Source organism: Eschrichtius robustus, chromosome 9 (assembly GCF_028021215.1).
Source record: "Eschrichtius robustus isolate mEscRob2 chromosome 9, mEscRob2.pri, whole genome shotgun sequence".
Lineage (NCBI taxonomy): Eukaryota > Metazoa > Chordata > Mammalia > Artiodactyla > Eschrichtiidae > Eschrichtius > Eschrichtius robustus.
This window is the reverse complement of record NC_090832.1, coordinates 125,817,352-125,831,932: the sequence shown is the minus strand read 5'-3', so window position 1 is coordinate 125,831,932 and position 14,581 is coordinate 125,817,352. Positions and strand designations below refer to the sequence as shown.

At 38.3% G+C, this 14,581-nt stretch overlaps 1 protein-coding gene across 3 annotated transcripts in view; it reads left to right on the top strand.

Moving 5' to 3' along the window:
- The window catches only part of ME1 (malic enzyme 1), a 190,093-nt gene that overhangs the window by 136,359 nt on the left and 39,153 nt on the right, over positions 1-14,581 (top strand). For all 3 annotated transcript variants that reach the window (XM_068551687.1, XM_068551688.1, XM_068551689.1), the window contains exon 7: positions 11,538-11,647. In XM_068551687.1, coding sequence (XP_068407788.1) covers positions 11,538-11,647 — 110 coding nt within the window. The remainder of the gene's footprint in view (positions 1-11,537; positions 11,648-14,581) is intronic.

Sequence of the window (14,581 nt, the reverse complement as noted above, 5' to 3'; positions counted from 1 at the left end):
GTTTCATTTTGTTTATGTTTCATTGTTTGTCCTTGGTGTAAAAAAGTTGTGAATTTTTTGATACTGTAAATACTTTTGATACTATAAATAACTGAGTAAGAATGGTTAACAATATATTAAAATAGTATCTTATAAACATGTATTCCTCATTAAAAAAAGATTCAGAATATAATATGTCTCCACATCTTTCTTACTATCCTTTTGGCTACATAGAGTTGGAGTTTCTTTGAAAGATTAGCGACTCTAGGTTTAGAAGTTATTCATCTAAAGATGATTACTGAATCCCTAAGAATAGGTGAACGTGATAAGGGAAGATTATAGGAGGAAAAGAAGGAAAGAAAGGATGATTACTGCTGAATGTTTATAATTTCCAGTGTCACAGGGAATAATTAAGAGGTGTCAGCAAAATATAACAGAAAGAATGATAAGAGAAATGAAAGGTATATCTAAGTGTTAGAAAATAATACACAAGTAAAGTTGTAGGAACTGGAGCCATATTACAGTGGGTTAAGAAATGAGTGAACACATTTCTGTTCTTAATTCTTACCGACAAGGAAGAATTAAACTTGAGTGGTTCTTGGCCAAAGAGAACTTCAGTCAACTTCAAATTACTTATCATTCAAGACTATTCATAATCTGAAATTCAGCGGCCAATATTGATCTTCTAAAGTTCCTCAAACTATTGTCCTCAGGGTCCTCCAGCACAAACTCTGAGACCTCTGTGGTTTTTTTCCCCCCACCTCACTCTTTTCCCCATTGGAATCCTACCAAAGGCCCTGTTTAAGCCTCAACCTAATTCATGTTGTCTTCCCTAAATCCTATAGTGATCTCTTTGTGTACCGCTGGTTTTGCTTTTAATTTGAACCTTCTTTAAATCTTCTGCTTGTATCTTTTGTCTTCCCAATGAGACTGTAAGCATTTTAAGGGCAAGATCCGTGTTTCCTATCTACTGCTCCATTTGCTCAGTTACATTACTAAAAGTGAGTGATACATTATCGCTAAGGTACCCATCAGCGGTAAAATGCTCTGGATCTTGAATGATGCATAATGCCATGTATGTAATAAATGCTTAAAAAAATTTTATTAAATCAAAATGTGCTTGGTCGACCTGATTTCAGTGAATTCTTGATAGTTTATAATCAAAGAAAGACTAATGTTTTCACCAACATCTGTCCATATACTTTCTGTTATAAAAATACCTAGTATACGGAATACGTACAAATGCTGTCTTGGTAGTTTTATGATAAAATTATAACTCCCTTATTTTATCATTACAGTCCTTTTCTTTCTAAACATACTGTTCCCTTCATTGATGGCAACATTGGTGCTCTGTGGAAGCCAGTATATAAAGTTGTTAAAACGAGGGACCCTGTGGTTCAGTCCAGGTCCTGCAACTTATTAGCAGTATGAACTCAACCACAGCCCTAATCTCTCTGAGCTCCAGGTTCTTCATCCATAAAATGGGTAATAACTACCTTCCTCACTGGGTTGCTGAGAGTTAAAGGAGATAATCCCTATAAAGTGTGGAGTACTGTGCCTGGCACTTAGTAAGTGCCGTCACTGTAATAAGGGTTTTGTCTAATTTAACAATGCCACAAGAGAAAGTTCTCTGCAGTTTTTACATGTTAATTTTATGGGTGGTATTTCTGTTAACTTCTAAAACCATTTACACCCACCATTTTATGTGATATTTTGATCATAAAATAGTAGGTTCTTTTCATAGTCATGTAGAATCCAATTGGCTAACGTCCTTGTGTTCCACTGCTTATAATTTTATAGTGACAAGGCTGGTTCAATCTGGAACAAAATATCCCTTCCATGGCTTTCTTTTATTATATGATGCAAGATGCTTGTATCACAAAATGAATTCAGGGTGCCTCTCCCTATATCTTTAGGACTCAAATCAGAGTTAATTACCAAGTGGAGAAAATTCGTGAAATGAAAACTGATAGGCGGTATTCTCCAGGGGATGATTCTAAAATATCCTTTTGTAAATGATGAGGTATCTTGTGCACCCTTTTACTACCTATGCCTATTCCCAGACTTCACTTAGAAAACATTATAAATTTATAGCCTGACCACATTGTATCCTAAACACTGAAGGCAAGCCATATTGTGAGGATTTCATTTTAACCACAGAGAAATTGTAACCAGCCCCAATCCACAGGACCAAGTAAGTAGTAGGTCCAGGAATAGAACTGAGAAGGCTCTGATTCCTCCTCACATCCTGTAACCACAAGGTTCTGCTGCTTTGGTACATAATAACAGATCATCTGGTGCTGCTGGACCACAGTACATGACACATCAGGAGCAAACCATGGGACACTGTCTGAAAACACGCAGCCTTTACTTTCTAAAGGGCTGCTTAGAAACCAGAGAGGTGGGGAGAGAGCCATGATGAGCACCAGATGATTCTTGACTGATGCTTGTGTTTGGGGTAATCAGTTGCTACCACAAAGTTTGCCTCTCTGCTAAGTTGTTAAAAAAAAAAAAAAGGTAATGATTTATAACTATGGAGATGCTTTTACCCATTCTTAATATTTGAGTTATTTTTAATCAAGATAGCTAAATAGTTTCCTAGAATGGCATCGTGTGTGTGAGAAGCATAAACGTTTTATGTTCCATTCAAGAATTGACCCACTCCCCATTTTACTTTAAAAGTTTTGCTTCTTTGCCTTTATTTGATTTCCAGAGCACTGACATGGTTGTGTTGAAGTATTTGTCCTGCTGTATTGTTGCTGTGCGGGGAAGAAATTTGCCAACCTCCTAACTCTGTCGTGCCGGAAGTATAGCTTACTTATCGTTATTATTTTATATGGATAAAAGTTACTTGTATTTACTTATATTTTGTTTTGTTATATCACAGACTTTTTTTTCTGGGATGATTTCCTTTCTCTCTGAAATACACCCATTAGTAAAAGTCCTTTAGTAAAAGTCTTGGCTTTTATTTATCTAAAGGCGACTTTGTTTCAACTGTACTCTTGAAGAATAGCTTTGCTAGATCTTGAATGATATTTATTTTCTCTTAGGCTTTGGAAGGTATTATTTCACTGTTTATGGCTTCTATTGTTACTATTAAGTAATAGAAAATACCTAGTGATTATAGAGTACTTAGTGCCAATCTTTACACATTGAACATTGGCACTTATCGCTTCGTTTAATCCTGATAATATACTTATGATAATATGCCATTGTTATTCTTATTTATTCTGATAGAGAAACAGAGGCACAGTGACAGAATTTCATCCCAGGATCCCTGACTCTAGAGCCCATGTTTTTATTTTTTAATTGAGGTATAATTGACATATAACATTATTTTAGTTTCAGGTGTACAACGTAATGATTCAGTATTTGTATACATTGTGAAATGATCACCACAATAGGTCTAGTTAACAGCCATCACCATACATAGTTATAAAAAAGTTTTTATCTTTCAAGATCTACTCTCTCAGCAACTTTCAAATATGTAATACGATATTATTAACTATAGTCACCATGCTGTACATTATATTCCCAGGACTTATTTACTTCACACCTTGGCGTTTGTAGCCTTTGATCACCTTCACCCATTTCACCCACCCCGCCACCCCCATCTCTGGCAACCACCAAAAAGTTCTCTGTATCTATGAACTTTTTTTTTTCTTCTTGTTTGTTTGTTTTTAGATTCCATATATACGTGAGAGCATATGGTATTTGTCTTTCTCTGTGTTGCTTATTTCACTTAGCATAATGCCCTCAAGGTCCTTCCATGTTGCTATAAGTGGCAAGATTTCATTTCTTTTTTATGCCCAAATAATATTCCATTGTGTATATATGCCATATTTTCTTTACCCATTAATCCATTGATGGACACTTAGGTTGTTTCCATATCTTGGCTATTGTAAATAATGCTGCAGTGAACATGGGGGGTGCAGATATCTTTTTGAATTAATATTTTCATTTTCTTCAAAGAAATACCCAGCAGCGGAATTGCTGGATCATACAGTAGTTCTATTTTTAATGTTTTTTGAGGAACCTCCATACTGTTTTCCATAGTGGCTGCACCAATTTACATTCCCACCAATAGTGCATGAGGGTTCCTTTTTTTTCACATCCTTGCCAACACTTGTTACTTTTATCTTTTTGATAAGAGCCATTCTAACAGATATGAGGTGATATCTCATTGTGATTTTGATTTGCATTTCTGATGATTAGTGATGATTAGCGATGTTGAGCATCTTTTCATGTACCTATTGGCCATCTGTATGTCTTCTTTGAAAAATGTCTCTTCAGATCTTCTGCCCATTTTTTAATTGGAGGGTTTTGGTTTTTTACTATTGAGTAGAGTCTATGTTTTTAAACTGCTAACACAGCCAAGCAAATACTTACAAAAGATGAATGAGAGATAAATAATATTACTAAATATTAAAGTCACTTAAAACCGATAGTAGTTAAAATAGAGGCATTTTTCAGTGGATAGAGAGATTAGTAGATTAATCATTACTGTTATGGGCTATCATTACCGAGCACTACCAACATGCTGTGCCTGTTTTCTCATCTATAAAATGAGAATAATAATAGTGCCTGCCTCATAGAGTGGTTGTGAAGAATAAGTGAGTATACACACACACACACGTGTACACACACATATTATTAAAGGTTAAAAAATATTTGTTGTCATTAGCCATAGTAGAATAAAAGAGAAAAGCACAGAAAACTGACTCTACTATGTATGAGAATATAGTATCTGATTACAGGTGATGAGGGGAAAAGATAGGCTATTAAGTAGATGGTGCTGGCATAGTTGAGTGAATTATATAGAAGTCAGAAATTTTTATCTATATTTAAAAAAAATCTACATCTAAACAGTGAAAAATAATACCAGCTGTAGAGGTTAATTATTTTCTAAATCCATGATATCACTAGGGGGAATTTTTGATTAATAGTTAAATAAACGTGTGTGGAGAAGATTGTAATAAGCATACCATCAAGGGCAGAAGCTATAAATAAGAAGATGGAAAGATCTGACTACCTAAAAATTTAGAATTCCTTTTGTAAAAACAAACAGGAATGCTGTGTAAATGATTAATGACGCAGTATGCTAGAGTAGGGAAGCCACATGCACCATATATAACAGGAAGTTAATATTCTTAATATGTGAAGAACTCTTATGAAATAATAAAGAAAAGACCATAAAAATAGAAAAACAAACCAAAGACCATATAATCTTCCAGGAAGAACTGCAAATGACCAGTGGACATAGAAAAAGATGCTAAGGTTCATGAGTAATCAAAAAAAAAAAAAAAAAAGAAACAAAAATTCAGAAAACAGTCTTCACCTTGAATTTTACAGTGATTTAAAAAGATAGACCTTCAGGGACATAATAATAATATGTAAATAACTGCAATGGAAGAAAAACAGATGATTTACAAAGTATTTTGTTGGCTCAGAAGAAAGAGACCTCATCTACATTGTGATATCAGAATGTGGTAGTGTGAGACTGTCTTTGAAGTATAGGCTTAATATTAACAAGAAGTGAAAAATGAGGGAAAGTTTGTCAGCCTCTCTTCTGAGAAGTTTGGCAGTAGGTGGAAAGAGGTAGGTAACCATAGCTTTGGCTTTGTCATGGTCAAGAGATATGGTTTTAAAATCAGGGAGTCCTGAGGCTCCTTGGAGACAGGAAGGAACCAGTGGAGAAGGAGAAATTGAAGCTGTTAGTGTAGAGAGGTAAAGTTGAGGCAGTAAGGTCTGTAGAGAGATTAGAAAAAAGGAAGCAAGAATACATCTCAGAAGTGGAAGAAGAAAAGAAGTAAAAGCACACATATTTTTAAATGTGGAGGGGAGCTGCGAAAGTGAAGATTGTTCTCTCTGGATGGCATTCATCTCAGTGAAGTAGTGGCTGGTAAGAGATGGAATGCTTGTGGGACAAGGGGAGTAAAAATGGTTGGCAGAAGCTGCTCTGGGATCATGCTATGGACCAGTAAGCAATAGAAAACAAATATTGCAGGACTTGATTGAGGTCCTAGCTGAGACTCCATAGCATGGACTCGTGTGCTATCTAAGTGGAATGAGGGAGAGCAAGGGGCCAGGGGCGCCTAGTGTTGCTGAATACTCGTGCACCAGTGGCGAATCAAATCTCAGAGACAGGGTTTTGGGTGAAGGAGGAAAGAATAGCTTTACTGCTTTGCCAGGCAAAGGGGGACACAGAGGGCTCATGACCCTCAAAAACTGTGTCCCAACCCAGGAGGATTTGGTGAGGAGTTTTATAGCACTGGTTCAAGGGCTGGGTTGCTGATAAGGATCAGAGTGTGTGCAGGGCCTGCACTCCTTTTATCTGGTCTCATGTCGTCTCTTTTTTTTTTAAACACTCTTATTATTTATTTATTTATTTATTTTTTGGCTGTGTTGGGTCTTCATTTCTGTACGAGGGCTTTCTCTAGTTGTGGCAAGCAGGGGCCACTCTTCATCGCGGTGCGCGGGCCTCTCCCTATCGCGGCCTCTCTTGTTGCGGAGCACAGGCTCCAGATGCGCAGGCTCAGTAGTTGTGGCTCACGGGCCTAGTTGCTCCGCAGCATGTGGGATCTTCCCAGACCAGGGCTCGAACCCGTGTCCCGTGCATTGGCAGGCAGATTCTCAACCACTGCACCACCAGGGAAGCCCTCATATTGTCTCTTGATGAGCTTCTCTGGTTCCTTTAATCTGGCCTCAGGTGGTCTTCTCTGGAATGAAGGATCCTAGCAGCTTCCGTTTGTTGGGGGTTTTAGTTCTGTAAAGAGTTTAAAGATCTTGTCATGTGTATCCCTTGAGGGGGAACCAGGACCCTGCCCCAAGGCTGCACTGTTGTTTCTTGGATGCTTCTCCCTTGTCTCTGCCTGCCCTCCCTTCCCTGATTAGCAACTGTTTGGACCTTGCCCTTTGGAACTCAGGGAAGGTCATGGAGACTGACGGCTATCCCGTACAAGAATAGGGAGGACAGAATCGGGGGACAGAAAGTCTTCTATGCCCAGGAACCCCACAGGGTCCTGCTCAGTTTCACTAGGGGGACAGCCAGTGCATGGCTGGAGTAACTGTCTTCAGCATACAGAGGTGAAGCTAGGAAGAATGAACTCAGAGGAAAGGAGGGACCAAATGAAGAGTGGGTAGTGTGCTGGGGAAGGAGTTGGTGGAAGAGAGGGAAGACAGGACTAGGGGCAGAGAAGGAGGGTATTAGAGAATTTAAGGTATTGGCAGTAGAACTTTTGGACCATTAACTTCTTATTAATTCATATTTTAGTAGTCTTTTTGCTCATATGGGAATTTTCTAATGCTGCTTGCTTGAATTAAAGTATTACTTCTTTTAAAGGCCTAAAGGACTACTGTAGAAAGTCTTCTGAACAAATAATTAACATTTCCAAAATGACTTTGATAGAAAAGAAAAGAGGAAAGTATACGGGAAAGAATTTTAAAATGCTGATGGAAAAAATAGCAGTTTCACAGGAATTTGTTTTCTTAGGTAACTGTAGAAAATATTTTCAAAGGAGGGACAAATAAATATGAATAAAAATTATAAGAATAACTGATTTACATGATTTAAATTCCTGTTTATATTTGGGAATTCAACCAAAAGAGAAAAATGTGTTAACGTCTTATAGTACTAAATGAGTTTTTTGAAAAATCTCGGTTTGACTAGGCTAACCTTTTTACCTCTGTTAATTGAAACTATTGATATTGAAAACTTCTATAACCTACTTAGTGCCAACTCTTTAAAAAGTAACATGAAACGAACTTGATTTTGTTTCTTGCTAAATAATAGAGAAATTCTAGAATAAAAGTCATGTCTATTTAAATAATAGGAAGATTATACATTTTTTTGAACCAGTATGAAAAATGCAAAACACTAGAACTTCTGCAATTTGGGCAAATAAAGGGAAATACCTACTCTGATGCAACTCATTCAAAGCAACTGATAGTCATAGTATTCGGCAGTACGGATTATTAAGCGACCAATTATTCTTATTGAATGAAATAAATTTTTGCTTACATATTATATTCACTTGATCTTCTCTCTACTGAAGTAGTACTATCTGAAAGAGTTTTAAGTCTCTCAGGAACCTTTTGATCTAGTTGATGAGACATCTACATGCTAGTAGTTTTAGACCCCTCGTAAGTGGTATAGAAAATATTTGCTGATTCAAGAGTGACAGTGATATGCAATGGCAGTGCATTAATAAAGACATGGGAAGGAGACGGACGTGGCGTGTTTGAGAGAGGAGAGAAGTTGTTCAGTGGGGAAGGGACTTACCCTGGAATATAGGGAGAGATAAGGCAATTGAAAAGATAACATGTGATTATAGATCCTTGAGTTTAAGGAATTTGAGCATCATCATCAGAGCAATCCACTCTGTGAACTTTGAGCAAAGGAGTAGCTGGCGGAAGTTGTTGTTTACAAAACTTTGGTGGCTCTGTGTCGTATGTTTGAGGGAGACAAGGAGAAGCAGAGACCAGTAGACTTTTTGCAGTCCTAGCAGGAGCAAGACTGATTTCTTTGGCTGTGATAATATTTAAATAGTAGAAATGATAGAAAATGGTAATTAACTGAATATGATGGGTTAAAAAGGAAACAGTAAAATAACAGCTTCAGTCCTGTGGTCTCTGAGACATGGAAATGTAGGCTTCCATCATAGAAAACAAATTGTTGAAGTTGAGAGTCAAGAGCCTACTTGACTTTGGAAATGTTCTGTGAAGATGATTGAGTTTCAATAAGCAATTTAGGTTGGAAATAACAGAATAGATAATCTATAAGAAGGTGTTGGTTTAAGTCTTGAGGAGACAGACTTCACCATGAGGAGGTAGGACCATCATCAATGTTAAACAACCAAACCTATGCTTAGCAGCTTTCTATTAACTGTTGGTTTGCAACAAAACGTAGCCCCTAAAGACTAGTCAGTCTTTTCACTAGTTTATTATTCTGATTAAATTTTACAAAACTTTTCTGTTATAGAGCTCCTTATTTTTAGTTTTAGAACTCAGCGTTGTTCAAAGGTATATACTTAAAGGTATATACAATAACCTACAGGATAACAGAAAGGAATCAATCATAAACTTAAAGCTTAGCTTAAACGGCAGGCTCTACCACATCATCAGGCAGACCTGAGTGCAGATCTCCCCTCCCCAGCTTACCTGGTGCCCAAGGCTATCCTCATCTATAAAATCGTACCCTGAGATTAAATGAGAAAATATCTGTAAATTACATTCATCCAACAAATATTTGCTGAGCACTTATGGGTATTATGGAAATGTAATGAGTTTAATTTTGGACTTTTCAACTTGAGGTACGTTCAAGTGAAATTATCCAGCCCGTCATGAGATTTACAAGTCTGGAGTTCACAGGAGTAGAGTAGAAACATACCTTTGGGAGTCACTGTATATAATTGGTGATTAAAACTATGAGTGGGATTGGGATTCTGTCAGGATGGACGGATGCGCACACACGCACACACGCACACGCACACCATGTAGTAGACCAAGGACAGAGTCAATGTTTAAGTGCTAAGAACTCCCTAAGGGAGAAAGAAGAAGAAATGATCAGTAGTTTAGGAGAAGGCACAGAAAAGCGTGATATCACAGAAACCTAGGGAATAGAGTTTCAAGGAAAAAAGGTAAACAGAATTAGTGACAATGCAGCAAAGAGCTCTGGTAAATTAGGGATGGGAAACAGTGTTTCTTGGATTTTTAGTTCGGAAACATTCTAATTTTAGAGCAGCAATTTTAGCAGAGTCGTGAAGACAGAAGGTAAATGACAGGGGATGGAGAAATAATGTAAACTGTAAACTAATATGTCATATACATTAAATGGAAAGGATAGGAAAAGCATGGGGTTGAGAAAGAACTTTTTCCCTCTAATGAGAAGCTCCAAGTCAGTTATCAAAAAAGAGGAAGGAACTTGTCCAGAAGAAGGAGTTGTAAATAGGAGAGAGGGAGCTAATTAAGAAGGAAGTGGTGGGAACGTGGGCAGCAGAGGTGAGTTACCTTAAGCAGGAAGAGGAACACCCTGTTGACTGATGCCTGCAGGGTAGCGCTAAAGATAGAGATGGGGGATGCGGTGGGAGGAGAATAGTTGATGGAGATCACACATTATGCCCTCACTATGCCAGGAAGTAGGAGACAGGTGAAGAGGTCAAGATTTAAAAGGATTGGCGAAGATCAGGAATAGCCTTTGGGTGCAATAGCAGTGGAAGCTGACCAAGGACAAAGGAAAGGAATCATAAATATGGCAGCAGTGGGAGTCTAGCCGAGGTTGGAGACCATATATCTCTAAATCACCTAGCAAGGATGACCATGGCTATAAGGCTTTCTCTGGTAACTCTCAGATACTTGGGGTATCAATGGTGTTAATTTCCCTTGTCTTGGATGTACAGGCCATAGATGATCATAAGAATAAAGGGTCAAACCAGTAAGTTAATTTCAGGAATAAAAATCTGTGCTGTATACTTCAAAGCTCAAAGCTTTTCAGTGTTTGGTCATGGCTATAGAACAGACACCAGAATCCTAGGCTAGAATTTTTAAGGTGTCCGACATAAAATTCCGACCTTGTCTTTCACTACACCCTTACATGTACCAAACACGACATTTCACTACACCCTTACATGTACCAAACACGACATTTTGGCCAAATGGGGCTTCTTGCTGTTTTTTTTTTTTTTTTTTTTTTATAAATTTATTTATTTAATTTATTTTTGGCTGTGTTGGGTCTTAGTTGCTTCACGCAGGCTTTCTCTAGTTGTGGCGAGCGGGGGCTACTCTTCTTTGTGGTGCGCGGGCTTCTCATTGCGGTGGCTTCTCTCGTTGCAGAGCATGGGCTCTAGGCGCGCGGGCTTCAGTAGTTGCAGCACGCGGGCTCAGTAGTTGTGGCTCACAGGCTCTAGAGCAAAGGCTCAGTAGTTGTGGAGCACGGGCTTAGTTGCTCCGCTGCATGTGGGATCTTCCCAGACCAGGGCTCGAACCCATGTCCCCTGCATTGGCAGGCAGATTCTCAACCACTGCTTCCCACCAGGGAAGCCCCTCTTGCTGTTTTTTGAATGATTTTTTTTCTCTCCTAACTTTCACTTCAGTTACTTTGCTTCTACTGTTTACTCAGCTTGTAGAACCTTACATCTCTACTTTTGAAATCATGACGTGATTAAAACTCAGTTCATTTGTTACCTGGTTTGTAACCCCAGGAGTGATATCTGTCTTCTCAACATCTGTTATCCCTTGTTTGTACCACTTTTATATTACTTTTCATGCACTTTTCATTTATTTCAAAATAAGTTCTACTGACTTTTAAATTACTTGACTGCAGGGTACCATATTTTTGTCATCTTTGTAGTATTTCACAGTGCCAGTGCAGTGCTTTTTTCTGTAGTAAGCACGTAGTAAATATTTGCTGAACAGACATTGTATTATATATTTATACTAAGTAGCAAGATAGGACCTTTAAAAGAAAATAATGTTTTGCCTCTTTTATAGTCTAATTTTCAAGGTTTATTTTTAAATGTTATTTCATTAACCTCTTCTAATGCGAATATTTTGTCCCATAGGTATGGCATGAATTGCCTTATTCAGTTTGAAGATTTTGCCAATATAAATGCATTTCGGCTCCTGAAAAAGTATCAAAACCAGTATTGCACATTCAATGATGATATTCAAGGTAATCAGATTTTCACTGCGTGTGGAACAATAACAACATGTTCTGATATTAGTTTGTAATTTTATAATGATTCAAATTCAGTAAGTTTGCAGTAGATACCGATTAAATGCCAGGGATTATGCTTGATGATTTCACACATTATTTCTTATTTAATTTTAAGTATTTGAGAAAAGTACTCTGTGACTTTAGAATGTACCATATTATGCATGAGATAACGAACAGGTGCCCTAAAATCTGATAAAATCCCCAGTGATTATGGCTAAACAAAGAATAAAATGTATGAAAATATATTATTCATTGTTTAAAATGAAGACTGTATATTTTTCTCTCTTCAGCCTTCATCTCAGTCAGTTTTCTAAGCTTTCTAAGCTTAGAAATCAGTCACAGTTTCTAAGCTTTACCCCAGCAGAAGCTGCCTTTGTATACAGTGTGTACCGCATTTTCCTGTTTGTCTTTGATTGATTGTAGATGCTTGGCTACCTGCTTTTGTCTAAGTTACTTGTTTTGTTTCTCACTAAGCCCTTTTTTGCAACTCTCTCTAGATCCACCAACCCACCTCCCCACATCCGAAACCTTCCAATGAGAATCTTACTCGTCCTGTTTCATGAAGGGCAGGTAGAATAAAAGCGCAGGCAGAGATCCAAAGGAGGAAGACCATAGTAAATTCTGGCAACCTGAAAGAAGATCACAAATGGCTTCCATTTCACTAATCGCAGTGAACATTTTTCAGTGTTGACCTTCCTTGGATTCTCAGCAGCATTTAACATTGTTGACCCCGCTGTCTTCCTTGAAATACTCTCTTCCATCAACTTCCGTGTCACATGCCCCTGCTGACTTGCTTCCTACCTCTTTGAATTTTCACCCTTTTTTTTTTTTTTCCAGGTTCATCCTTCTCTGACTAGCTATTAAATGCCAGAACACTGCAACACTCAGTCCCAGGTCCTTTTCTCTTTGTTCTATTATATCTTAGGTATATACTGCAAGGCCACCCATCCCACTAGCAGATTTATATCTTTCGCCCAGACTTCTTTGAATTTCGGGTCCATATACCCATCTGGTTATTTAAAATTTCCCCTGGGATGTCTCAAAGTTACCTCATACTCAACCTCCCCACCATCAAACTCTTATTTCCCCGCCAACCTCAGCCTTCTTCGTGTGTTCTCCTTCTCCGTGAATTCCTGATGTCTCTCTCTTCTTCATCTCTCCCTGCCAAATATACTCCATCACTCATCCTCCTGATTTTCTGTTGTAAAAGTCTGTCTCTTCTCACAGATTCCTCTCCATTAACCTAAGGTAAGTTACCCTCATCTCTCCTAAATAATGGGCATTTTCGAAGAAATCTATCCACACTTACTGTTGCTTCCCCTTCTTATGTGTTCTCTCCATAGTATGACTGCAGTTCGCCAGGTGTAGACCTAGGGGCTGAGAATTGTGTGACAAGCCAAAGTTTTCTTTTTGCCGTAGATATCTAGTCATATCATCCATTCCATAAAATACTTCAACGGTTTTCCACTGCACTTAAGATGAAAGATGAAAGTCATAACATATGGTCCAAAATGCGTGGTCTGATCCCTACCTGTCTCTCCAACCTCATTTTTTTTTTTTTTTTTTTTTGCCATTCTAGCCATCACCGTCTTTTTCAGGTCCAAACATAAGCCAGACTTCCTCCTGTCACAGGGTCTATTCAGATGCTGATCCATCCTCCTAGAATACTCTTCCCTCCCCTCTTCAGGTCTCTTCTCAATCATGACATTCCTCAGGAAAATCTTCCAGATCCTTGTGCTAAGTCAAATCCACCTCTCGTAGGCTTGCATAGCCCTACTTATTCTTCCCTTGTTGAACTTATCACAGAAACAGTTCTGTATATTTATGTAATTAAAAAAATTAATATCTCCCTCCCCACTAAACTTTAAGCTCTGTGAAGGACAAGAATATGTCTGTTTTGTTCATCACCTTGTCATTAACACAGTGCCCAGCCCACAGAAGGTACTTAATGTTAATGGAATGAATGACTGTAACACGTCCAAAGCAGGAGTTAGCAGACTACCGCCTATGGGCCAAACCCAGTCCACTGTCTGTTTTTGTAAAGTTTTCTTGCCACACAGCCATGCCCATTTGTTTATGTATTATTTATGATTGCTTTTGTAAGTCTGGGGCAGACATCATGTGACCGCAAACCCTAAAATACTTACTACCTGGCCATGTACAGAAGGAGTTTGCCAACCTCTGGTCTAAAAAGAGTTGGTGAGAGTCGAACTAAGGAATTAGGTTGGCTAAGGTACGTGTGCATTTTGGAGAGATCCCTTTCATTGTTTTCAGTGTAGAGACTAGATTCATTGGGAGCAAACTTAAAGGCTGTTGCTGTAGTCCAAGCGCATGATGATGGTGCCTGGTTCTGGGAAAATGCCAGTCAAGACTAAGAAATAGACAGATGATTAGTTGTTGATGATGAGGGTGAGGAAATAGCCAAGGATAGAGCCTAGGTGTTTGCTTTGAAGAACTGGTAGAATGGGAAGACAGTAACTGAGAATGAGAATATGAGAGGCATTATAACATATAGATGTTAAGAACTCTGGGGTCAGACTGACTTGCTTTGCTCCTTCTTCATTAGCTGTGGACTTTGATCAATTGACCTCACCTCTCTGAGTTTTAATTTCTCATCTATGGCAGGAAATTATATAATAGCTTCTATTTTCTTCTTTGGAAATGAGAGGATTAGAAGTTTGATGAGGGTAAAGGGAATTTGAAAGAACTGCTGTAGAGGACTAGAGAGCCATCTGACCATGAAACACAAAAGGATTCAGTAGTGGGTGCTGAGGGTCCACTGAAGTTGAAAACCACAAACATACCATGACCCCAGGCTGAGCAGCTTGAGTGCAAGAGCTTAGGAGTAGGCAAGGCCAGGATGGTCAGTTGGGTCTGTCTATGCTGGGT